The sequence below is a fragment of the Dromaius novaehollandiae genome, chromosome Z (genome assembly GCF_036370855.1).
Source record: "Dromaius novaehollandiae isolate bDroNov1 chromosome Z, bDroNov1.hap1, whole genome shotgun sequence".
NCBI classification, from domain to species: Eukaryota; Metazoa; Chordata; class Aves; order Casuariiformes; family Dromaiidae; genus Dromaius; species Dromaius novaehollandiae.
This window is the reverse complement of record NC_088132.1, coordinates 48827313-48851706: the sequence shown is the minus strand read 5'-3', so window position 1 is coordinate 48851706 and position 24394 is coordinate 48827313. Positions and strand designations below refer to the sequence as shown.

The following is a 24394-nucleotide window of genomic DNA, read 5'->3' as shown; positions in this document are numbered from 1 at the left end:
CCAAGCTCCCGCCAGTCGCTCCCCAGCAGCAAAACCAAGCTCCCAGCAGCTCTGAACAGCTCCACTCAGCACCTAAAAGTTCGAAATCTGATGTTTTGCCATTCTCAGCTAGGACACTCAGGCACTGTGGAGAGTCCAAAAAAAATTATGCCCAAAGTTGTACTTGGGCATACTTGGTACAGCTATCACTGAAAGAAAAAACTCCCTCTCTCCTCTAAATATTACTTAAATATAAGAGTTCAAAAAAGGCGTTTTTTTTTTTTCCTTCAAACACTCTGTCCTTAAGTCCTGGTCACTTACAGTTTGGTATTTGTTTAGTTTTTGAAAAGACTATTCAATAACTAGACTGAGTTTTGGGTATCAGCCTACTTGAAAGATATGAAAAAGCATGGCCTTAATCACTAGGATAGCATTAATGCCTCTATTGCTTCCCAGGTTTGACAAACTACCAACGTTAACCAGACCCCTCCATATATACAGCGATCACGGTTCTGATAGAACAGAAAGTTCTGTATCACACAGAGAGAGGTTTTGAAGCAGGGGTTTTAACTTACATTCTGTGCACCAATACTGTGAAGAATATCTGAAATGTTGCAAGCAAAACTTCCCATCAATGGAACTTCCATGCTGTGCTCAGCAGCACAGGGCCCCCTGCTTTCCCCACAAACAGAAGGATCACCACCCTTTTGAACTTAACTACTCTTAAGCGAAGCTAACTATCTCAGCTCACATACATTTTAAAGATGAAAAAAGATGCAACATCATCAAGCAGGCTCCAATAAGCTCTGAGCTCCCCCAAACAACCCTGACTTCTTCAGCTACACATCTGCCAAAAGAAATATGAAATGCAGCCAAAAAGCGTAAGAGCTGCCTGTGCCTTGCCTCTATAATTTCACAATAGTAAGTGCAGCTTATTCCTGAATACTGAGGATGGACATGTCCTGCACTTCTGTGCTGACGTTACAGTCCATGAAGACTTACAAGCGTTGAGTAAAATCAGGAAGCTTGTCTGGTTGAAAACTACTTTTCTTTGTCATAAACTGGCTTGTACTCAGATCAACTCCTTTATGCATCTCACCATATAACAGCAAAAACACCAGTGCCAGCAGGAGCTTGCTAGCAAGAATATCCCCTTTGAGTAGAAACGCTGAATTTGTTCAGCTTTAATGACTTCTGAAATTACACTTCTGAAAACAAACAAAGAGACCCCCCCCCCCCCAACCCTTGGCTAACTCAATTTACCAGGCTTTGTCAACTGGATTTTATAGTTAGCCTACTGCAAACATTTTCATAGTGAAAGAGTCGCACCAAAGTATGAAATTCTAATTAACATACCTTTTACTCCTGAAAAAGCAAATATAATAGCTCATAATCACTAAAATGGGAAGTTAGGTCCCACTTCTGCTCTCTCCTGCTTCTTTACTAATTCCTGCCTCACCCCTCTGCAATAAAAATTCAACTTGCTAATCCAACAGAAAACTACCTACTTCAGGCTTGCTAATGAACTGAACCTGTTCATGGAGGAGTCTGACAACTGTTAGAGCCAGCACAGGATAAGCAGCAGGAGCATAAGATTAACAGCCGAGTCTCACACTGAGTGGCAACAAGCCATTACATCAGCTCAAGCAGTCTCAAAAGTTCACCCTAAGCAATGCTGAGGTATCACCATCAGGGAGGTTTTTTGTGTTTGGGTACTGAGCACTACCTGGGCCCACAAGGCACATATATGCAAGGAGAATCAACTCAAGTTCAGTAGAGCCTGAAAGCACGTAATATTATGCCAGTGTTCAATGTGTTACCTGTGAGCAGCATCTAGCATTACAAAATCCAGAAAAGCTCAAGCAGAAATAATACCATCATATACACCAGGACAGAGAAAGGTGAAGTTCCCAGATGAACAAGGTAGGCTGGGGGTGGGGGACAGCATCATTAAAAGTGATCATGCTTACTTTTCATGGTAGGAGATTCACACATCTTGTGTTGCACAGTAACCAACAAAACATACAACCTTAAGCACAGCAGGGCCTGAAATGGCTTGCTACAGATTTATCTATTTCTGGTGAGGTTTCCCATTCACAAGCCTTCTGGCTTAAAGCCGACAAGTTTTTAAAGTGAGCTCACTTCAAAATTAATTCATCTGTTTATCCAGCAAGAAAAACGCTTAAAAATGTGATAGGTTACATGTGTTACTTTTACATACTAACATACTCAGTTACAAATCCTAATATTCATCTGCAGCTTCAATTTTCCAAAGTAAAATTTAGTGTTCTGTACAAAAAGTTATGTATGAAAGTACTTCACAAAACACTGAATCAGACATTGTAATGCAATGATTGTGTAGGCTAATGTGGTAGCCATCGTGCTTGTACAATAGCTCACAGAATTTAACATAAGCTAGTTTTTGATCCAGAGAGGCTGAACCAACAACCTTTTCCACTTCAGTTACAAGAAATGCCATAAAAAGTCTAAATTTAGCAGGTTATCAAACAAAAAGGTTTCACCAGCTCACTAGCACATTATCTGTAGCACAGGACCTTATGCTGGGGAGAAGGGAAAAAGACTACTCATAACCAAACCTTCTACTAGTCTCTATTTTAAATTCTGATGAGCCTACCACCTTGAACAAACATTTCTTTCAGAGACCCACATTAAGCTTAAACTTAGGGCATGATTATTGGAATAGAGCAAACGTCCTCCTGGGTCAGACTGGTGGTCCACCCAGGCAGTCAGATGGCTAATACTGGGCAAGCTCATCATTAAGCTCACCAAAAGAGGGGATCTTGAACTTGGGTGGGAGAGACACGTGGCAAAGGTGGAATCCCAGCAAACGTGCAGCCTGTTTCCACTCTCCCATCCTAGCCCATCTCTTGACAGAGCACTACTGTGCAGAAGCCACTGGCCCTCTGGACACACTACATTAGTGTCCTGTATGGTGTTCCCTTCTGGTTCCCCATTTTTTCACTTTTCATCTCTTGCCCAAATGCCCATTCTCTTTATTTCATTTCTTGTCCCAAGGTCACTCGGTTTCCTCTGTATTTTCTTTTCTCACAGAGAGGAACGTGAAATTTCTGAGAAACCATGACATGGCATCAGAAGAGGCTCTTTAGGGAGAGAGCACATAGGATGCCTCTTTACCCATTCACCTCATACTTCCTGATGACCCACACTTTTGCTAGGTGTAGTAGACAGTATATTGCTGCATAGTCGTTTTTTGAATCCATTTATGTACTTGTTTTCTAGGAAATGTGTCTAATCCTCATTTTAAATTTATCCACTAGTTTCATCAAGTGCCCTCTAGTTCCAACATTGCAAGATATGGTAAATATCAGCTCTACCTTCACATCATCTATCCTTTCCACAATTTCTTAAGCTTTAGTCATAGCCATCCCATCCTTCTCTCCAAATTGAAGAGCTCAGCCTTTCCAGTCTCTCCTTGTACAGCAGCTGCTCCATCCCTTTGATCATTTTGGAGAAGGTGCAGAGGAGGGCAACTCCCCTCCCTTACAGCCATCTTCAGATGCACAAGTCAATGTCACTAGGGATCCACCAGCTCTGGATGCACCAGAGCTTCAAACAGCAGTGAAGTTACACCTCTGCATATTTCTTAACGTCCTTCCTGATAATGCCCAACGTATTCTAGCTTTTCTGGCTGCTGCTGCGCATCGAGCTCATGATTTCAGAGGACCGAAAATCATGACTCTAAGATCTCTTTCTTCACCCGCTACTGCCCCGAGTTTAGCATCATGCATAATTTATTTTTCCATAAGTGCGTCACCTTATATCTATCTATGCTGCAAAGTCACCTGCCACCTTTTTTGCCATTCATTCAGGTTTGTGAGATCTTTCTGGAGTTCCTCAACATCAGTCTCTGATCATCTGAAAAAGCTTAGTATTACCTGCAAGCTTGGACATTTCACTGTTCAATACCTTCTCCAGATCACCACTGGATGTGCCAAAAAAACCAAACCGCTCCAGGACTGATCCCTGGGAAACTAAAGCTGACTTGCTTCTATCCTGAAAAGTGACCACCACGCCCTACCTATTTCTTCATATCATTCCTTCAATAGTAATTTGACACTCTCACTTCACTTGCATCCAGCTGATCGCTCCTCTGCCCCCCCCCCCCCCCCCCCGCAGTGATCCTGGAAGAACTGCTAATAGCCTAAACAAATAGCTGAAGCGTATTGCCTCATTGAAGTAAGAGTAGTAATAATCAAATGTCAGTTCAGCCAAAAACCGAAGGTGCAAACAGCTCTAGGCATAGTTTACTCAAGTAATTACTATTTGCATCTGAAAATTTTATTTAAGATAAAGACTTTCCTACACAGGACTGGTTTAAAAAAATTACCAAGAGGAGGTATTACATTAAGATCTGAAATCTCTAACTTTGGAGGAAAAAAAAAAATCAAGGGCTACCCAGCTTGTTCTCTCCACATTCACTGTGTTGTTCAACAGTCTTTGGGCAGGGACTATGTCTGCTTGTAAGACTCAAGATCCATGCACACATTTGGTTCTTTGTAAATAACTCAGCTTTTGTAAGGTACCATCCTTGTGTATGAGACTAATTATTTACTGTTTTCCAGGCAAGCTGAGTCAGAGTGAACAGAAGATACCTTTATAATCAGCACATTAGAGATTCTGACATATAATAAGAATTGTATATGTTTTGATAACTTTTAAAGAGCTGTCAGGCAGAAGGAGATTAGGACAAGATGCAGTTCCACAATACAGGTGCTTTGGTAGTGATGCCAACCTAGGGAGCTCCTCCCTTCCCTCCTCAACCTTTCAGCAGGCTCTCATTCCTGCCTCAGGGTTTACAACCACTCACCGGGCCTGTAAAAGCTTATTTGTTCAATTCACAGCATGGCCGTATATCAACACAACTTGTTCAGAGGAATTACAGAGGCCTCACAAAAAGAAAAAGAAGCACCATTTGGAAAGAAAGACTATACACACTGATTAAGTCTATTAAACTATTACAGAAACCGTATCACTACCACCTAGGATATTTCTTATGTAGACATTCTAGCAATCAGTTCAGTCAGGTCACGCTTGCAAATTAGTGCAAAGGTTAAAACACCAAAATAGCCAGCTAGGCTTCTTTCTAATGAAGTTCAGCTAGCTAATTTTAATCTCCAAATGTTTAATATACTGAAATCACTATGCTGTGAGATGACAAAGCCATTTTAATACATGGATATGGAGATACAACATTAACTTGGACTTCTTTGGTGTATGCATTGTGATTATTCTTGGAATTACACGGACGTTTTTCTCCATACACAATGTCTTCACACAATCTCCAGACAGTACTTGGTAAGCAGGAAAACCCAAAATATTGGAAAAACTTAACATATGCCTCCACAACTTGATTCTGGCACACTATACAAACCCTAAAGACACAGTGCTCAATTATATGATGAGTACTTGTGACAGTGTGCACCTTTCCCCCTCTTGTGCTCTCTCCCCTTCAACCTTACCTCCCCGTAAACAGCAGGTAGGCAGGGTCTAATTGAGCATGCACCAACTAAGACCCATCTAGCATGCAAATATGACTATGAGTCAATCATCTCCCCCTCCCATAAACAGGGGGCAGCCCAGAGCCCATTGAGCTCTCCCACACAGCAGTGAGCTGCACTGCGGAAACTCCTCCTGAGCAGGGACGTCTCTCAAGGTTACTCCTCGAGGTTGAGAGATTCCTTACCCGCGACAGATCCTCAGTAAGTGACTAAGAGCGCACTGAAACTTTGCAAAACTTTGCTAGGTTGTATCTTTGATTGACTGTGCACATAATCCCTTAGACATAAACCGTTGACCAAGTCTCCTTTGCACACTTTACACAATTCTTAGACATAAACTGTTGACCAAGTCTGGGACTAGGACTGGACCCAGCCACACCCAGACTCCCTTCTGAAGGAGTTTGGAGAGCAAGGGGGTCCTTTCTGAACCTCACGACTCAATGAGAGGGTTTCCTTGACACTTTCAGTTGACCCTGTCCTCCACGCAGTAAATAACTGAGTGAACCTTGCCATCAAACCTCATTAAATCATTGCCTTGTTTACGATTGCACTTCGTTAAGTCACTGTCTTACTGCAATAAAACATAGCGCTGCTTCTCTCCTATGAAGGAAGTGCATTGCTCTACTTATCCACAACAGTACTTCACAAACATCCATGCATTTATCCTTGTATTTGCCACAAGGGTTATTACCACCATTTTTACAGGCAAAGAACTGGAGGACAAGAATATTATGAACAGTATTATCTGGTAGTTTTGAGTGTCAGCTTGAGAAATCCAGGCTCTAATTTTAACTGACACTCTTTGGCACTTGATGTTCTTACATACAGCTCCTGCTTACTTTCATTGCAACACAGACCAGCTTACGGTAAACTGTAGTCCAAATGAAGACTGCTGCCAAAACAGGCTCTCCCACTGCTCAGTGCTAAATCTGGACTGCCTGTACTGGTAGCAGTACTGGAACAAGACAAGCAGAGCAAGTGTGCAGTTGCACGCAAGGGGATGGACCTTTCTGCAAGAGAGAGCACTGTATCAGCTCACTGCATCTCCTGGAACCACACCATCGGTTTTATACCTGTGGAGTGAGACAGAGACAGCTTTGGTACAAGTGGTAGAAGTACAGACCCAAAGTGAAACTCAGATCTACTTAGTTATATTGGGAAAAAAAATATTGTATTATTGCTGCATGGCCATCAACCGCTAGTACCAATAGAAGGGTGCATGTGCGTGTTGGAGGGTATAAAAGATGACTCCTTTTCACAGCAACCCACATTTCAGCTTAAATTGATGTATGAATAAGTCTCAAACTAAGGGTAGAGTCACATCAACTCAGGCATACAGCTTAGTAGCTCGCAGTTCCTAGAACAGGAAGGTCTCACTTCTCTCCGTGTATTCTGTCCCCTCTGGCATTTGCAGAACTCTTCCGGGGCCATGAAAACTCAGATCTGTTCAAGCCACTTCACAATTTCATTCCTAATATTCAGCTCAGTTATGACTTTAGTGAACATCTGTGCAGAGTGCAGATAAAGAATTAGCATTAAAGCAACCCCATGGCAAGGGCAGAAACAATCCAGTCTGTTAGGACATTGTCTGATTGCCTCAAGTTTTTCCTGTGGCCCCATGTCTCATTAACTACAGTCTTCTGACATTAGCTGATCTTCACCTTCATACTAGATTGCTGTACACTAAACAAACAAGGTAAAGGGGTTTTTTTTTTTGGGGGGGGGGAATAATGCTATTGATAGTACTGGAAGAAAAAAAACCTGTTTTCTAGAGTTGTGTGTCTCACAGTAGATTGGTTGGTTTGGCAGCAACACTGCTCTAACTCAACCAGGCAGTCACCCTTCCTCCCAATTCAGTTTCCTGCTGGTCAAATCTTTGAGGGGAAAAAAAATGCACCAGAAGGGTAAAAAAGTAAAGAAAGAGAATAGTAAGTGGCAAGAAGGGCGTCTGGGCTTCTTTGTAGCAGAGCCAGCTTAAATGTGTATCAAAATACAGCATTATTTTTCACATAGACCAATTAGCCAGTATGATATCAGTGCAGCTGTGCAACACATCCATCAGCTCACAGAAGGGAGCAGAGATAAGAGCTCAGGGGTGGGCACTGCTTAAACAGACTCAGTCATTTGAACTGTCTCTCTCCCATGTGGAGCCTGTTGTCTCTAACAGAGATGTGAGCTCATGCTGCAGCCTTTTTCTTAACTCACCTGTTAAATGGTGCCTCTCCTTCATTTAGCTACTTCATAGAAATTGCAGGAATTAAGATTTTTTCCACTAACAGTTTGTGAGGACACAAAAACATGCAGAGTAACATCACCCAGGCCCTGTTGCCATAAGAAACCAGGCTAAAAATAGCTTGTGATCAGCCAATTAATGATGAAAATGTATTTATAATGAATACTTGTATTGCTTAAATCAGTAATTAACTTTGCAGTATCAATTGCGTCATTTTAAGATACATGCAGTCTTAGACTTTGAGAAATCAAACAAAAATATATTACACAATGTATCATCAACTCTTAATCAGTACATTTAGACCGGCAACTTAGAGGCAAAATGCAGAAACATCACAAAGGCATCCCTTCTTTTGCATAGAAGTGAATATTACTCCCCTGTAAGACTAGTTTACATAGTGGTAGCAAATGTACTAGTAGTAGATTTTTACTTATTTGCTGACAGCAGAAGGGAGTGACTTGGGCATTCTTAGCTCCACTCTAGGTTCTGGAAGTGCACTGTGGTTAAGAGACCCTTTTGCATACTCCCATTCCTAAACTGATACTATGTTTCTTAACATAATTCCTGCTCTCCTTTTGTCCAGTGCTAGCTCATTTCACTCCTATTCTCTTCCCTTAGAAATCTGAGGAATGGGAATGAACGGACCTCAGCCTCAGGGCTCCTCACTTAGAGCTCCAAATAATTGTGGCTCCCAGCTTTCTCAGTCAGTCCCAGTTACCTCAGTCTGCAGTCTGCTTGTTTTGGTCTTCTAGGGCTTATCTTCGCTATCTTCTCATTTCATCATCTTTAGTTCTCCCTCTAACCCTTTTTCAGTCCCTCCTACCTCATTAACTCCCAAGTTGCTCATCTGGAGGTAGCTCCTCCCTGTGGCAGGCTCTCAGGGTCCCTTGCACCTTTCCCAAGTCCTACAGCCAGTCCTTATAACTCCATCTAAACATCAGCATAACTCTTAGCATATGCAAACTGCAGCTTTAAAAAAAAAAACTAGCAATGCATCCACTTCTGAGCAGACTGATAAGCAAACAAAATGTAAAACCTAAGAAAATTTCCACATCTATGAACAGAAGTTCACCCCCATTCAAAGCAGAACATTGGTAGACTTTTCCAAAAGGCCAAACTTTTAAAACTAAGTTTCTCAATCACCCACCCCAAGCCCCAGCAGTTTACAGCAGATATTAGTCATGAAGATTTCAACCCTGCTAAATCAAATATGGCAGAGTCCTATGACTCCATTTCAACTGCTTGGAAGACAGTGACATCAGGCAACTTGAGCAAACATTGCACTTCATATACCTACTAACTCTAAAATCTCTACAGCTGAACATCTGAATGATTATTTGAAGAATAAATAATCACCTAAACTCAAAGCAATTTGGAACTAAGGTACTCAAATACAAGGAACGAAGTCCCAAGAGTCACAACTATCCTCTGATCTGAAAAACTCAGATTTTGCAGGCCAAAACCATTTGCTTTAATCCCATACAGATTAAGACTTACTATTCAAATTGTTTTTACGTGGGGAATCAAAGCTGAAACTTCACTGGAGATAGATGTTTGTTTTGCAAAAAGCTATGTCAGTTGAAGACAGTACTGCCCCCACTGCTCTGCAAAGATCAGTGCAGTATTCCCTGATCTGCTTCAGAAGTAGTCAGGAGGTTAGGTCAGCCCATCACCAGTGAGAACCTAGGTGCTCACTATGCATCACAGGAAGATGAATCCATTTCTTGAACCTGTTCTCGTTATACCACTTCTGATGATCACAGAGTAGGCCAACTTTATAGCTAAGCCAGTAAAAAAACAATTTTTTAGTTTCCGCTGGACCAAGGGTAGAGTTGCATGCTATGACTTGAGCTAATCTAACAGTCAGCTGGCACTGAAAAGGCAGGTTCTGCTCCCATCTCTTATCCTAGACACATGCTCTCTACTTCCTTCCATTATGTCAGGTCTCACGCTTGTCAGTCCAGCACTAAACCCACAGAAAAATGAACCCTGCAACTAAATAAAATGGTTCAAGCAAGCCCCAGAGTAGTATGCAAGAGATCAGGTGGGGAGGGAAATGTATCATGGCTAGGAAAGTCTTTTTTGGCAACGGTGAGATGCCAAACCACCTAAGCCTTGCTGTGTGGCCTCACCCGCAGGCACCCCTGAGCTAAGCCACATGGCTGTGCCTGAAGCAGATGAGGGACTGTTCACACTATGTCCTTTTAGGTCTGCCTACCCTAGCCTCAGCTGGCTCAGCCAGATCTAGAAAGCACCATCCTTATGGTGTCATGTACATTTACTTCTGAGGAACGTTGTGTGTGGTTTAGCACTACTCTTTGTTCAGATGTGCCAACTGAAGACCCCAGAGAGTCTGCATCTAAGCATCGCTGACATTGTGCCTGTATATCCTCAGACATGGGACAAATATGCCATATTCCTGTAAGTGATCTTGTACTTCTCACTATTCCCTTGTTCTCCTGGGGGGCAGCTGCAACACACTGCTACAGTTCTACAGTTCTGATTTCAGATGGCAACATGCAGCACTTCACTGAACTAAAGCCAAAGTATTACTTCCTGCTAAACAGAACTTGATTATAAAACATTTAGTCATGCTTTAAATTAATACTGTCACAGATAATGCTCAAGTATTTTTACTCATACTACTTAATACTATCCAAGCGATTCTAAACAAGAATGTTCTCTGTCATCCGAATTCAGTCTACCCCATGCCTTGAAAGCAGAGTGTATAAAGCTAAGTAGGGAACCAGGATTTGTCACTACCTATACTAAGCTGAACAAATCAGGCCTGCTGAAAATATGATCTTTATCTATATTTCTGAAGTTGGAGGTGGAGGGGAAGGGGAACTCAAAAGAACTCAAGAACCTGAGTTTTCTTTAATTTTCATACAAGCTAAACAGATCCTTAGCAAAGGTAACAATACAGAGCAAGCATGTCATTGAAATTTAAATAGTTTGCATAAAGAATGTTCAGGAATTACAGAGACTGATTACACGTTGCCTAGGTTCTACAAGTGATGGGATAAGTAGGTCATTTGAGGGTTATCCTGAATTCTCACCTCTACACTCTTTTTGAAATATTGCTTGCATTACATAGATAAGATCTTTCAACACAGAACAGGGGCAACAGCAGAGCTGTAGGTTGTTCTTTGCATTCACTTTATAGCATTCTTCAGTTCTCTACAATGTCTTTAAGCCTTCATTACACATTTTTTCAATTGCACAGTGAGAATTGAGAGAGGTCAGCAATGTAGCTGAGCATTAAACTAGAAGAAAGGTATTACCAACTACAGATCTATAAATTCTGCCCTCCTCAGGCACTGCAGAGATGTGTAAACTGGTAGATCATAACTGGAGCCATTTAAAAGTTAAATGGATAGTGTTTCTTCTCAGCTCCCCATTTTCCCCCCCCCAAATGCAAGTTTGCTCAAATGCGAGAACCTCGCCAAAACCGAAAGGTATCTCAAATGTAGTAACTCTGAGGACCACTTCTTGAATAGTGTTGAGAAGTTTTTTTTGTCAGTGCAAAAATTAAGATCATTTGACTCAATTTATAAAATGACCATTTTTAAAAACAGATATTTCAGTGGCTAAAACAAAGTTTAAAGTTTTACATGACAGATTTATTCTTTCACTTACCACTATGCAAATGGAACAGTATGCACTGCCCCTCACATTCTAGCTCCTGCAGTATCAGATTATGGTAAATGGGTCTGCTGGACAAGCTGGAGTCCCATTTACAGTTATGGAGATGAAGAAATAATGAAATATGAAATATTATTTCAATATTTTCCTGATCGTAATCACAAGTAATTCTTTATTCAGTTTATTATATCCTGAAGACGAGGCATACTCATTTTTACATAAAGTGACATGAGCTTGGAAATTGATCTTTGTTTAGAAAAAAAGACAGGGAAATAATTAAACCTCTCCCAGTAAAGAAAACAGTTTTATTGCAGTCAGCACAATTTCCAAGCTGTCATATGTTCTAACATGCAAAAGTGTCCAACTTCAAACTACAACATTACATAGATCACTTTTATAGTGTGTGGATAACCTTTCAGAAATCAACTCTAAATTACAACATTAACTTCTAACGTTGAATTATTTGAACTCCTTGATGCTTGGCTCCAGTCACAAGGGGAATATCCCAGTCTGAAAAGTATGTTTCATGTGTATTATACTACCTGGAAGAAGGCAACCTTTTCCAAAACCATAGAACTTGTTCATCCTGAATAATTACTTTAAATTAGCTTTATGCTTTAAGGATCCTCACACCTTGAAAGATGGCTTAAACTGCAAATATCAAATACGTTAGTCACTTTTAAACACTGTATACACATATGTTCACTTCAAACCTTTTATAGCATTTATAGTGATAAAAATCACTTCCATAGCCAACTTTCATGATTACTTAACCCACCATGACTTTCAGAGGCCAGCAAAGAAATGCTTTCTAACTGTATAAATAACGAGACTAACCAATTCAGTCAGAAAGCATATTGAAGAGCTCCTAAAAGTTTACGAATTAAGTGGCACAATATGGAGAATATGCAACAATTTACAACTTTCATTTAGCATTTAAGACCTGAAAGCCATCTTTAAGCCCGTCGTTCACAAGAACAGCTGTGTCTTTAAAAGCCTACAAAGCATGAGTGACATCTAACTCTGCCCAGCCGGCATTCTCCGGAGCTGGCTCCGGCATCTGAGCTCTCACTACCGTGAATAATGCATAAGACCCAAAGGGACTGAAAGGGTGGAAGGGATGGCTAAGGCTTAGGGTTGCAGTAATCAATGCACTCCACCAGCACAACCTCCACCCAGAGAAGGAGAAAGGAGGGTGGCGGGGGGTGGGGGGCGGAGGAAATTCCAAAACTAAGCATTTCTCAGAAATAGCTGCAAATCCCCACTCAGAAAAAGGGTTGTAACTGCAAATCAAAGTTTGATTCCCCTGGAGCTGGCAGCTTTACAGCTGGTAAGAATCACAGACAGGCAAGAAAAGAAGTCAAGCAGTGGTGTAATTATGCAGCAGGGAAACGGGGGCCAAGTAGACACTGCTAAATCCTAAGTGCAACATGGAAGCAAGCTGCCAAACATGTTAAAACAAACAGAGGATGCTGGAGGAGACAGAACAGCACACTTGAATGCTCTATTTTAAAGTAACCCACTTATTATGGAGGAAGGAGAAGCAGTTATTAGTCATAGGGAAAGGAGCAATTTGGGGGTCAGTTCTGGGAAGCCCAAGTCTGAGTCAGTCCTTAGTGTGACGGAGGATGTAAAGAGAAAAAAAAAACGGGTTTGGAGAAGAGAATCTAGTGTCAGTCAAAAGCTTATTACTTGCAAACAAGTCACCATCGAGCTTTTATGTCTCATTTTAACACAATCACTTTTAACTTTTCTCCTATCTTTAAGACGTGTTGCTAGAAGCTGATTCAAGGCCTTTTGGATAAAAGCCCGCTGGCACAGAAAGAAAAAAAAGAGAAAAGAAAAGAAATGCTACATCAGCACCTCTCTCTCCCCAGCTTCTGCATTGCACACTATCAAGAAAAACACACCACTCCCCAAAACCCCACTACTCAACATTACACAGAAAGTGGGAAGTATAAAGAAAAAAAACCGAAATTGGTATTTAAGTTGAAAAGTAATAGAAAGATATAGGCGAATTAGAGCTTAATCCTTCCCGTACTCGCAGCACACAGCAATACACAGCCACTGTTAACTCCACTAAGTGCACTGAGGTCTCAAATTTCTATCGGAAAACTACGGTTAAAAAAAAAAGAGAGAGAGAAATTACAGAAACTACCCCACCAGTGTACACAGCTTCTGAACAGCAAACAAGATTTAAAGTTAATTTTGGCAAAAGTTATCAAGATTTTTAAACCGCTCAATCACCTTTCTGAAAGAGGTGAGCAGAATCAGGTCACCCTCGACGGGAAAAAAGTGAAATAAAATAAAAGAATATAATATAAGAAGTCAAATCACCTCTCACGGCGCACTTCTGGGCGCCCACGACGCCTCCCCCGCGCACCGGAGGGTCCCTTGCTAACCCTGCGCCTCCGCGGGAAGGCGCCGAGCCCCGCAGCCGCCTCTGCGGGCGCCGGGCGAGCCCTGCCCGGGGACAACCGTGAGGGCGACCCGGTCCCCGGTGGAGGCGGGGGGGCGTAGCAGCCCCGCCACGGAGGCCGTTGCCCCCCCGGCCCGTGGGCACCTCGGCGACCCCGGAGCCACGTCGGGGGGGGGGAGGGGGATGGGGCAAGTTGCCGGGGCCGCGGGGAGGGGAAGGGGAGAGCAGCCGCCGCCCTGGGGCAGCCCGGCCAAACCCGCCGCGGCCGGTCCCCGCCGAGCGGGCGAGGGCCGCCCGCCCCCCGCGTCCGCCCCAGCGCGGCCGGTGCCTACGTGACGCGGGGGCGGCCGCGAGGGGGCGGCGGGCGCCACAGGGGGGACAGGACAGGGCGCCGCCGCCACCTGCCGCGGGCCCCGGGCGGGCGCGGCGACCGGGCCCCCGCCTCACCTTGCTGCCCTGGTAGCTCTCCAGAGCCCGCACGGCGGTCTCGGTCAGCTTGACGTGCAGCACCGTGATGTTGTCCGCCGTGACTCTCCCGCAGGACACGCCGTACCTGCCCCCCTCCCGCAGCGCCGCCATCTTACGCTCCCCTCTTCCGCCGCCGCCGCCGCCGCCGCCGCCGCCCCGCTACTGCCGCCGCCGCCGCCACCGCCGGGGCCGCGCGCCGCCGCCGCCGCCACCTCCTGCCGCTGCCGCCACCGCCGCAGCTACAGCCATCCTGGCGCTGACGTCCCAGCCATCCCCGCCACCGCGCAGCCGCCGCCGCGCCCCGCCCCCGTCGCGCCGCGGGCCCGCCCACCGGCCCGCCGATTGGCCGAGCGGGGAGGAGCCCCCGGCGGCCGGGGCGGAGCTCACCGGCGGTTAGCGGCGGGGCGGCGGGCGAGGAGGAGAGGGGCGCGGGGGAGGGGCGCGCGGCTGACGTCAGCAGAGAGTGCGTTTAAGCGCGTTTGATGTCATTGTTGACGTTCCCGGTGAGTGGGACCGGGGCTGTCACGTGATTCTCTTCGCGCGCGGCGGCCGAGGCGGTTGGCGACAGTTGGGCAGCAGCAGCCCCGCGCGCCGGGCGGGCTGTGCGCGGCCACGGCGCCTGACGCCGGGGGTTTCCCTGGCGGGGGGTGCGCCCACCGCGGCGCCTGGCACCGCAAATACCACAGATTTACAGATATTTCCCTGGAAAGTTTTTTAAACGCGCCCAGGCTTTTCCCTAGAAAACAGCTGTGTTACCACAAGAGGCAGGTGCGGGTCCTCAACCTACCTAAGCTGCAGGGGCTCTTCTCCACCCTTCCCCATGCGAAACTGGTGGTCGGGTTCAGTTTTGTTTATTCATTTTTCTCGGAAAACATGCTCTCTTGTTTCCCTGGCTGCTGGCACAGTCTCTCGGTTCACTTTCCTGTCACAGGAGATGCTGGATATTCCCACCTGAAGCAAAGCAGTGGCAAAACAGAACTGTAAACCTGCATTTCAATATCCCGGGCTGTTCAAAGTTACTACTGCTGCTTCTCCTTTAAACCACATGCGCTTCTCTGCTAGCCTCCAATTAGACTCTTTCAAAATAATGTAGGTGCTAATTACCACACTGGCCTTCCAAAACATCACATCACCACCCTATTTGACTTCATCTCACCCTTCCACAACTAAGTAACCCTCTTGGTTTCCCCTGATTGGAATCCTCTAATTTGAGTTAATTGATTAACAAGGTGCATTTAAGATCACGTGTGTCTCTGAACAAAGACCCCCATCTAGGAGGTGGGGTCTGTGTCCTAGTATACAGTAGTAGTAAAAGCTGTTAGTTTGATGCTGTAACCAAAGGGTGAATGCACTACACAGCTATCTAAGTGAGGATCAAATCTGTAAGGTGTAAAAATGTACTGCCTTAGTATATAATGTAAGAGTAAGCTTCTAAAGATGTTCAGATATGGTGACATATCAAAAAAGGTTGTTATAAAAAGGGAAAGGATTTGGAAAAAAATGCAGGAATGATTAAAGGTTTGGCTAACTTGCCTTGTGGAGAAGTTTAAAATGTTTATTTTATTTCCTTACCCAAGAGCTGGCTATGAAGTGACTTGACTAGGACAAGCAGGCTGCCTAAAATGAGGGAAAATGTTCTGATGACAGCTTCTTAACCTAGAGGAGAAGGCATTGGAAATAGCAGCTGGAATATGAAGTTAGACAAATTCGTGTAGAAGTAAGGTGTACATTTTTAACAGAGATGCCATTCAACAGTTGGGAAGGTCCTCTGTCCCCTGAACTCTTTCAGGGCAGGGCTGGTTGCTATCCTAAAGGTACTCTGTATGTCAGATGGAGCGTGTATAGGAACTGGATGTAGACTGTAGCAAATTATAGTCTCTGGCTTGTGTTATGCAAAATGTCAGACTACACTGGCCCTAAGAACCAGCCAACATACCCACAAACATCAGAAAACATATTGCCTAGCATGTTTTAAAAATATGACCTTTTAATAAAAGGTGTTAGTACTTCAGTATATTTTTGCCAGCTTTGCACCTGCCTCTCTGCTATGACAAATTATTGTTTTTTAAAAGAAGATGCTAGCTATTCAAATTGTTGAAGAGGCTTTTGTAGTTTGAATTAAGTATAACTGACTGCCTCTCTAGAAAACTTTTTATCATGTCATATATAAAACAGCAGCTTAATACTTCTAACCAGAACAATTACATATAGCTTTTTCTAAGAGAGACTAGTCCTGATTCTTAGGTGGGTATGTCAATCTGCAAGGAGCCTGGAAACTACTAATGCACGTGCCCCATGAGGATCATTTAAATGCCATCTATTTAATTCCTCTTGGAAAAAAAATGAAAGGAGAGATCACAGGCCACTTGTTTCCTCTCATCCCACAATTTTTAAAAAAGAGAAAAGCCAACAGAATCCAAAAGCTTATTATATGTGCTTTGCAGAAGAGGAGCTAACATTAAAGAGCAATTGGTCTAGCACTTAGCAAAATCATATGCTGATAATCCTACTGACTGCAGTTGTCATTCAAGTTACTTACACACATGGAAAATATTTTGTAGGGAGCTTGAAATAGTTTTACTTTCATTTCTCCCATTCCCAATCTTATTCCTGCTCTATGATTCAACTCAATCAGCTGACACTAAAAAAGAACAAAAAGAATTTGCCCAATCTTTACAGGGTTAAAGCATGTTAGTTAAAATAGGTTTGCTATCATCTTCAAAAGCTTTTTTTTTTTTTTTTTGGTAGGGGAGGGGCTGCTTAGGATACCCTTTATCATGTCAGAAATTGAGAACTTGACTTTGCCTTCAAGACCCTGTCCTGGTCTGGCCTCACCTAACTGCTATGTTCGGATTCTGATTTACCATCTCAGCTTTCATCTCCACCAGTTTTGTTCTTTTTCTCCCTTAGTAGTTGCTGTTTCTTCTACACTGCCCTAGAATAAAACATCTTTTCTCATTGTATATGTCATATAACCCCCTTTCTTCAGATTATTTCTCAGTATATAACTCTTTAGCTTCTCTTTTTAATGATGTTTATTTACTGACCAAACTAAGCAAATAAAATGCATAATAATAATAATAGAAGAACTGTCACAATCTTTTGACCATATGATGTTTAGTTCTATCCATATTGTGTCATTCCTTATTTAAGGAAGGTTTAAGTAACTGCTATATAGATTATACATATAGGTGTGTCTCTGTGCAGTGCTCTGCTGAAATCAATGTTGCCTGTGTATATTTCTTTGCAAGACTGGTTCTCTGGAATGTAAATCTTCCTTAACGTGACTATGTTATTATATAAATAACATCACAGGAAACAGTAGGATATAGACAGCAGGCCTCAGTGATTTCTTCAAAACATCTCAATATGTAGGTCTTGAAGTAGGGCACTAAGGTACATCTTACCATGTCATACTATATGCAGCAAGTGGCAATGCAGAGCCTGTATGGAAATAAAGAGGAGAAGGTAGAAGGGAAAGTATTTTGTTTGAGGGGGTTGAAGAGAGTTCAAGCTTTTGAGAAACCAGTGCATTCATTCTCCTTATCCAAGTTCTCTGTTCCCTAACACATTCTGTTATTTCTCAGTCCTTTAGGGAATACTTTTTTACTTTCCTTCGTGTGTGTGTGTGGTGTGTGTGTTATAATCATTTCCTCAATATTTTTAGATACTGAGAAAACCAAAAACAGAACTGAGCAGTCTGCTTCAGGTTATGACTTTGAGACTTTTCTGTCAGTCCCCCCTTTAGTAATCTCTCAAACACTTCACTGCTGGAACTCTGGCAAGAACGCAGATACATTTTTTTCCCCAAACAGCCCCATGAACAGCAACAAGAACCTTGTGTGTAAGCTATAGAAATAGGGGATGTAATAAAATAGGCTGTGCCAAATGTTTATGGTGAGAAAAACAAACACATTCAGCAATTGCAAAAGCAAAGCCTATCTTATCCTTATTTAATTTGCTTTCAGTTTTTTTTTCTTTTTTCTTTTTTTTCTTTTTTTTTTTTTTGCTGTTAGTTTTCATATCTGAGAAGATGTAGCATGTAACTAATCTTTTGCAGGAAATGAAACATTTCTGGTCATTCAGTTAACTTAGGAGCTGGTCCAGCTTCTGTTTATTATCAGAATCAAAGTAAATAAGGATACAAACCTGCAGCTGATTGATATGAGACTTGTAAAAATAATGGACCAGGTTAATGACTCTATCAAAGCTTTTTCTTTTATTTTGTAAAGTGAGATCGTAGGGCCTATTCCTGAAAACAGCCTCAGAAGAAAACCCTGCATAGTGTCCCATTTAAGTCAGTGGACTTGAGTTTTCAATGCCACAGATTTTTGTCTCTTTAGGGCTTACCTATATAGAGAAGAACCTTTGGTCTTGCCAATGTATGAATTTGCACCTGTTTAATTAAAGGTGTGATTTCATGCTGAGCTACTTAAACTGGTGCAGCTTTGTAAGTGGACACCTGTAGGCTAATGAGGGAGGTTTTCTTTCACTGTAAGTTGTTTAAGCTTATCTTGCAAAAGTGAATTAAAAGATGTTGACACAAACTGCTTTAGTGGCAAATGGTAGGTAATCTCCTTTCCTGGTACAGATGGATCTGAAAGAAGGCATTTTTTCCGCTCATTTAAAGTGCAAGTTCTATGTTCAGATGAGCTTTAAGATTTGTGCAATTTCTGTATCTTCTTCTGATAACTATTTTTTTTTCAAACAGCATACTGAAGATCTCAAGGTCAGAAATCTAAGTTCAGTTAAAAAGCTTAAAATATTTTATTTGTCTCTTTCTGAAGGTTGTTTTCTGTAAATAGAGGCCAATATCTGTTACTATGTAAGATTTGGTTATTTTTTGTTATTGTGGTTTGATGTGGAAAAGGAGAGGATATGAAGGAAAGGGAGTGATTATACTGATACTTTTGTGTATCGTTTCCTCTTCTGTTGTCTATTTTGCCCAAGAATTGCTGCTTGGAGAAAGGAACTGTAAAGTAAGAAGCTTGGTAGCTGGGCAACGGAGTCATTCATCCATTGCTTATTGAGGTGTGACAGACTAGCCTATATGCAGAAAGGATGAGGGAGGGGAATGTGGAAAAAACCAGATGTGATTCAGAGATGCATAATTATACTGATAGAAGATTTAAAAACCAAAGGGAAATGATGGATTAAAAACAAACTATTTGCATTCCTTCTGCAGATTTCCCCTTATTTCACTCAATACTGAAATGAGCAAAAGTGATTTACAGTTTTTCAACATTGTAGTTCATTTATACAAAAAACAAATATTGAAGAGGAAGCATTAGCAGCAGTCGTAAGACATATGGCATGTTAGCTTCCCCAGTGCTGCAGTGTTTGGCTTACTTCACAGACAGTAAGAATCAGGCTATAGTTCCTGTGATGCTGTTATCATAAATCTGTATTGCTTTCTTTTGCTTTCAGAAAGGGAGAAAGAAGATGGTTCTGCTTTGGAAATTCTTCATTTATAGCGAGGGGTCCTCTGAATGGGAGGGTGTTTATCAGGACAAAAGCACCGCTAAGGTCACAATGGCTTGAGGGAGTGGAGCACCATGGACTGTGGACAGACTGATAGGATCCTTCTAAAGACATCTGTAACTGCAAAGAACTTTTACAATCAGAAATTTTCAGTGTGATCTTCCTCTCATTAAGATCAATGGCAGGACTTCCACACACTTCTATGCTAGCAGGATCATATCTCACAGGTAGTAGCCATGACCCAGCGTGTGCTTTTTGAGGGATGCCTTTTTTTTCCTTTTTTGTACTTGTTAGTTACTATAACCAAAGTTTAAAGGGCTTCTCAGTCCTGGGAACTCCTATTGTGGTGCATAATCATAACCACTGAGATCAGGAGAAAAAAAAAACCCCAAGCACTGAAAATACTGCTGCCTTCTCTGTACTTCCTGTATCACCAGGTACATTTGCCACCTTACTTTTTGTTTTTTAATAATAGTTTTTGTAGTTTGTTTTCATTGTCACTTGATTACTTTGAACTCAGAACTCAATGGAGAGTGAAACGTGTGGCCTACTTGGATGAACAGGATTCCTAAGGTTCTTTTGGCTAGCACTTATTCTAATGAATGTACTTAAAAAAAATTAAAGTAGCCAGTGTTTGGGAGAAACAGCCAATTACTGCCGCAAAGCAGCCAATTGCATTATTTGCACCGTCTTTAATGCACCATGAGCTCTTTGTAGTTTAGAAGCAATGGAGACTGATAATTCATGCTGCTGGTGGAGTGGTGAATGATGTGGACATATTTTGTGGTCTGCCAACAAAAGTCTCCATTTTCTCATTATACAGGTTAAAAATACTCTTCTACAGAGAAATGCTCTTCTACAGACAGTAGAAATGAGATCTTTAAATGTACATAAGAAAGGATTGTACTTAGTTTTATGTAATCTTCAGTAGTAAATTAGTTATAAGAAACTGAACATGCTGCTTTAAAATTTCAGTGCATTACTGAATTTTTAGTCTACTTAACCACTTATATAGTTCTTGAACTGTATTCATAAAATGGCAGTGTGAGTTAGTTACGTACTATCTAGCATGTTAGCTATTCTGAATTACTTATATAGTCTGTGTTTTTATAACTAACACTGTAATCCCTAAAGGCCTGTTCTATATGGGGTCATTCATCACTGTAGCAAAAAATAAAACCTCCCTGTTACTTCTTTGTGAACTTGCATAGCCCGCAGCAAGCCTCCAAATGCATAATTCCTGTGTATTCCTAGTTCTTTGTATAGCTTCCTTGTAAATCTGTACAGTGCTAAGGTTGGACTTTCATAATTTTGTGCTTGTAAATTATTTTTATTGCTGTTTACTGACTTTGTGAAACTGAAAGGCACGTCATTTTTAAATTACCCAGATGGATCATTTAGGCATGTTGGTGGTCCATACGATGCACATGGAAGATTGAGAAGCATTTAGGAAGTATAATTATTTTACTTTATACACACTCTCTATGCAGTGTTTTAAACTAACGGTTGTTTTCCCTCAGCACTAAATCTGTAGTTGTGCCTATATATGTATATACTTATATATAAGTATGGTGTTTGTTTCTGTGGCATATATATGTATATGAAAGCATAAGCAAGGGTTTTTTTTTTTTTTTTCAGAAGTCTGTTGAAAAAATATAAGAACTGGAATTTGTTTAGTGATAGCATAAATATACTGGTCATCACTGTTATTTTTTTTTCCCCTGGGATTCAGTAGAATTGTAGAACAGAAGCATACCTGCACAGTGTACACTGCAATTTTTCTTGATTCCTACAATCTTTCCTGCCATTAAATACAATCTTTTCTTTATTCTACTGAAAGGAAAAAATAAAATGTGGTAGGCAAAGAATCAGTTGGTTAAACACTGTCCTATATACTAACAGCATTACATATAGGCATGGTGACTACTAGAAAACACCTACCTTACACAGCATAACATGCCTTCTTTGTTTTAGCAGAAGTTCTGTAGCTTTGATATGTTTTAAATTCCAGTAGATAATGCGAATTTGCTAAGGTAACCAAGGTTTGGATGAAGAAGTAGGAGAACCAATCAGTAATTTATTTGGCAAAAAGACATTATGTACAGAAATCAATTACATACAAATGTAATCATGCCGTGATAATCTGATGTTTTTGAAGGAAATCTTCTAATTTTGATTAATAGTAGTTTCATTTACAAAAAGATGAATTTATATAGTTCTCTGAAATTATCTTGGGATCTGTAACTAAATTTTTACTTAATATTAGATAGAGGGGATAAAATAGCAGTAATTTATTTTCAGGGTAGAATGAAAATATAGTTAAGTCAGGAAGAAATTTATGGTTTGATTTATGTTAATATATGAAAAAGCTGAATAAAATGAAAGGCTACTTCAAAGAAAGGTTTGTAAGATTTTTGTCATTGTTGCTGCTCTGTTTTATTTAAGTCTAATATATTTTAGGCCATGATCCCAAAAGACTGGTTCTATTTATGTACCAGTAGTTCAGTGCATATATAAGTGCTTGCAGGACAAAAGGTAAACTAAAATCATGCATATCTGAAACAGAAACATTAAAAATACTTGCTCTCTGCCCTGACAATTTAGTTTAATTAATCTGGTACTCTTAATGTTAACATGCCGTTTCTCTTTTAAGTGTCATTCATTTACTTTGTCAGTCATGAAAGCCTAGTTCTGGACCAAAACCCTTTGCCTCCATGATGAAAAGCACTAAACCTGTACAAAATCATTGTGATGGTTTGAAGGCCACCTGAAAACTTTGAAGAGTAAATTTTCTTTTGGTAGGTTTGCTGGTTTAGGTATCTGTTCTCCAGCAACTAACATAAAGCTAGTATAGGCACAGCATGATTGCTAGCTAATCTGTCAAAACTGTGATCATGCTTTTATGCCAGCACTGTAGCACTTGCACAGTGAGTAAAAAGTAAATAAACTAGCCTGTTTGATACTCCAGGCTGAGCAGTGAGAATTGTTTAAATACTAATTCAATCAAATGAAAAAGGAGGTACATGTTTTCTTGACTATGCTTTGTGTAATCCAGATCAAATTTGTACTATCCACTAATGCACAGGTCCTGGTACTAGTCAATGTAGAATCATGGACTAAGTTACATGGTACAAGTTTTCCTATAGACAAGGCCTTAGTGGCAAAGAGCTCACCTTACAGCCCATTCATATCCTCTGTCTTACCCACAACGCTCTGATCATCTTTCCAATGTATTTGGATCCTGTCTAGTACTTCCAGACTTAAAAATAGGCATAAAATTAAATCAGAAGCAGTCCTGTTATTTCATGAAAAGCAGTAGAGACAACAGACCTAAACTCTTGCTTTCCATTCACTTTTAAAATATGAGCAATAATCTGTAATACTCTTGGTTTCTCATATGAATGAACTCTTTGTGATTATACTTGCTGTAAATAGCTGAGTACAGCCAAATGTTATTAGAAGAAAATACACATGACTTTAACGCCAAAGGGAAGGAAAAAAAGCAAGAGATGAAAGAGACTAGAGTTGTATAATTTTTCCACAACTGGGAAAATAAGACTGTAATAGTGTAGAATAAGAAGTAAAACTTTTTTCTTATGAGAATGACACCTGATCTTCAAACTTTTCTCTTTATTTTGAGGTTATAGAACCATTAGAACTTCCAGATTTCTTGAAGTTTCTGTTTATAACACTTTCTTTATCATACCTCATATCAGGTATCTTTTGTTTTATTGCTTTAAAACAATATTAAAATTATGAATATGAAGGATTTTTTACTTTGCACTACTTTTGCATAATTTGTAATACATCAAACTTGATGTGCTTTTTTATTGGAGGAGTTCAGCTGCTAAGCTTGCTCCATGTTAAAATATATTGTTGAGTCCCTATTGTAATTTTAGACCTTATTGTAATTTTATTCCATAAATAGAAATACAGTCTCTTTGAAATATAATACATGTCTTATAAACCTCTGTTATATTGGAGAATCATTAAACCAATTAGAGGCATGTTTTTCCTGACTATAATTTCCTTGAGACTTACAGCCTATAATTTATATGTAACTTAGTATGTAGCAAGACATTTGGGTTTCTTCTCTTTCCCTGCACCATTCTTAAAAATAAAATTGTCCCAGATGTTTAGATACAGCCCTTGAAATAGGGTCAGGCAGCACTGGATTTTCTTTACAAAAAAGCACTGTTGTTGCTATAGTAATAAGATTTGTTTATCCAATTTGCTAGAAATAGTCACAGTCACCATTTAGACGCCTTCAGCTCTGTCAAAATACCACAGTTGCTGTAATTTTGACAATTAGAATGGTGCATCCCACTTTGCTATTGTTTATACTATTGGATAATTGTCATCTAGTCACCTTTCCATTTTTCCATTGCATTTTTAAAAATATTTCATTTTTTTTCTTTCCTGTATTTCAAACTATTTTTTTTTCTTCTTTTAATTGTAAGCTAGGAGTTTTTCTACTTTGTTGAAGGGAATTTTAAATTTAGACAGAGGCTGGAACTGCTGAAACCAGCTTATTTATGTTCAGTTGGTTTTGGTTTACATTTGCTCTGTAAAGCTTATTCATTCATCCAGAACAGTTAAGTATGACTTGCAATGTTTGCCTTCCACATT

At 41.0% G+C, this 24394-nt stretch overlaps 1 protein-coding gene across 1 annotated transcript in view; it reads right to left on the bottom strand.

Annotated features, from left to right (window-relative positions):
- The window catches only part of LOC135324954 (RNA polymerase II elongation factor ELL2-like), a 53891-nt gene extending 39293 nt beyond the window's left edge, over nt 1-14598 (bottom strand). The window contains exon 1 of the mRNA XM_064502135.1: nt 14264-14598. Coding sequence (XP_064358205.1) covers nt 14264-14395 — 132 coding nt within the window. The 5' untranslated portion in view covers nt 14396-14598. The remainder of the gene's footprint in view (nt 1-14263) is intronic.
- Between the last annotated feature and the right edge of the window lie 9796 nt (nt 14599-24394).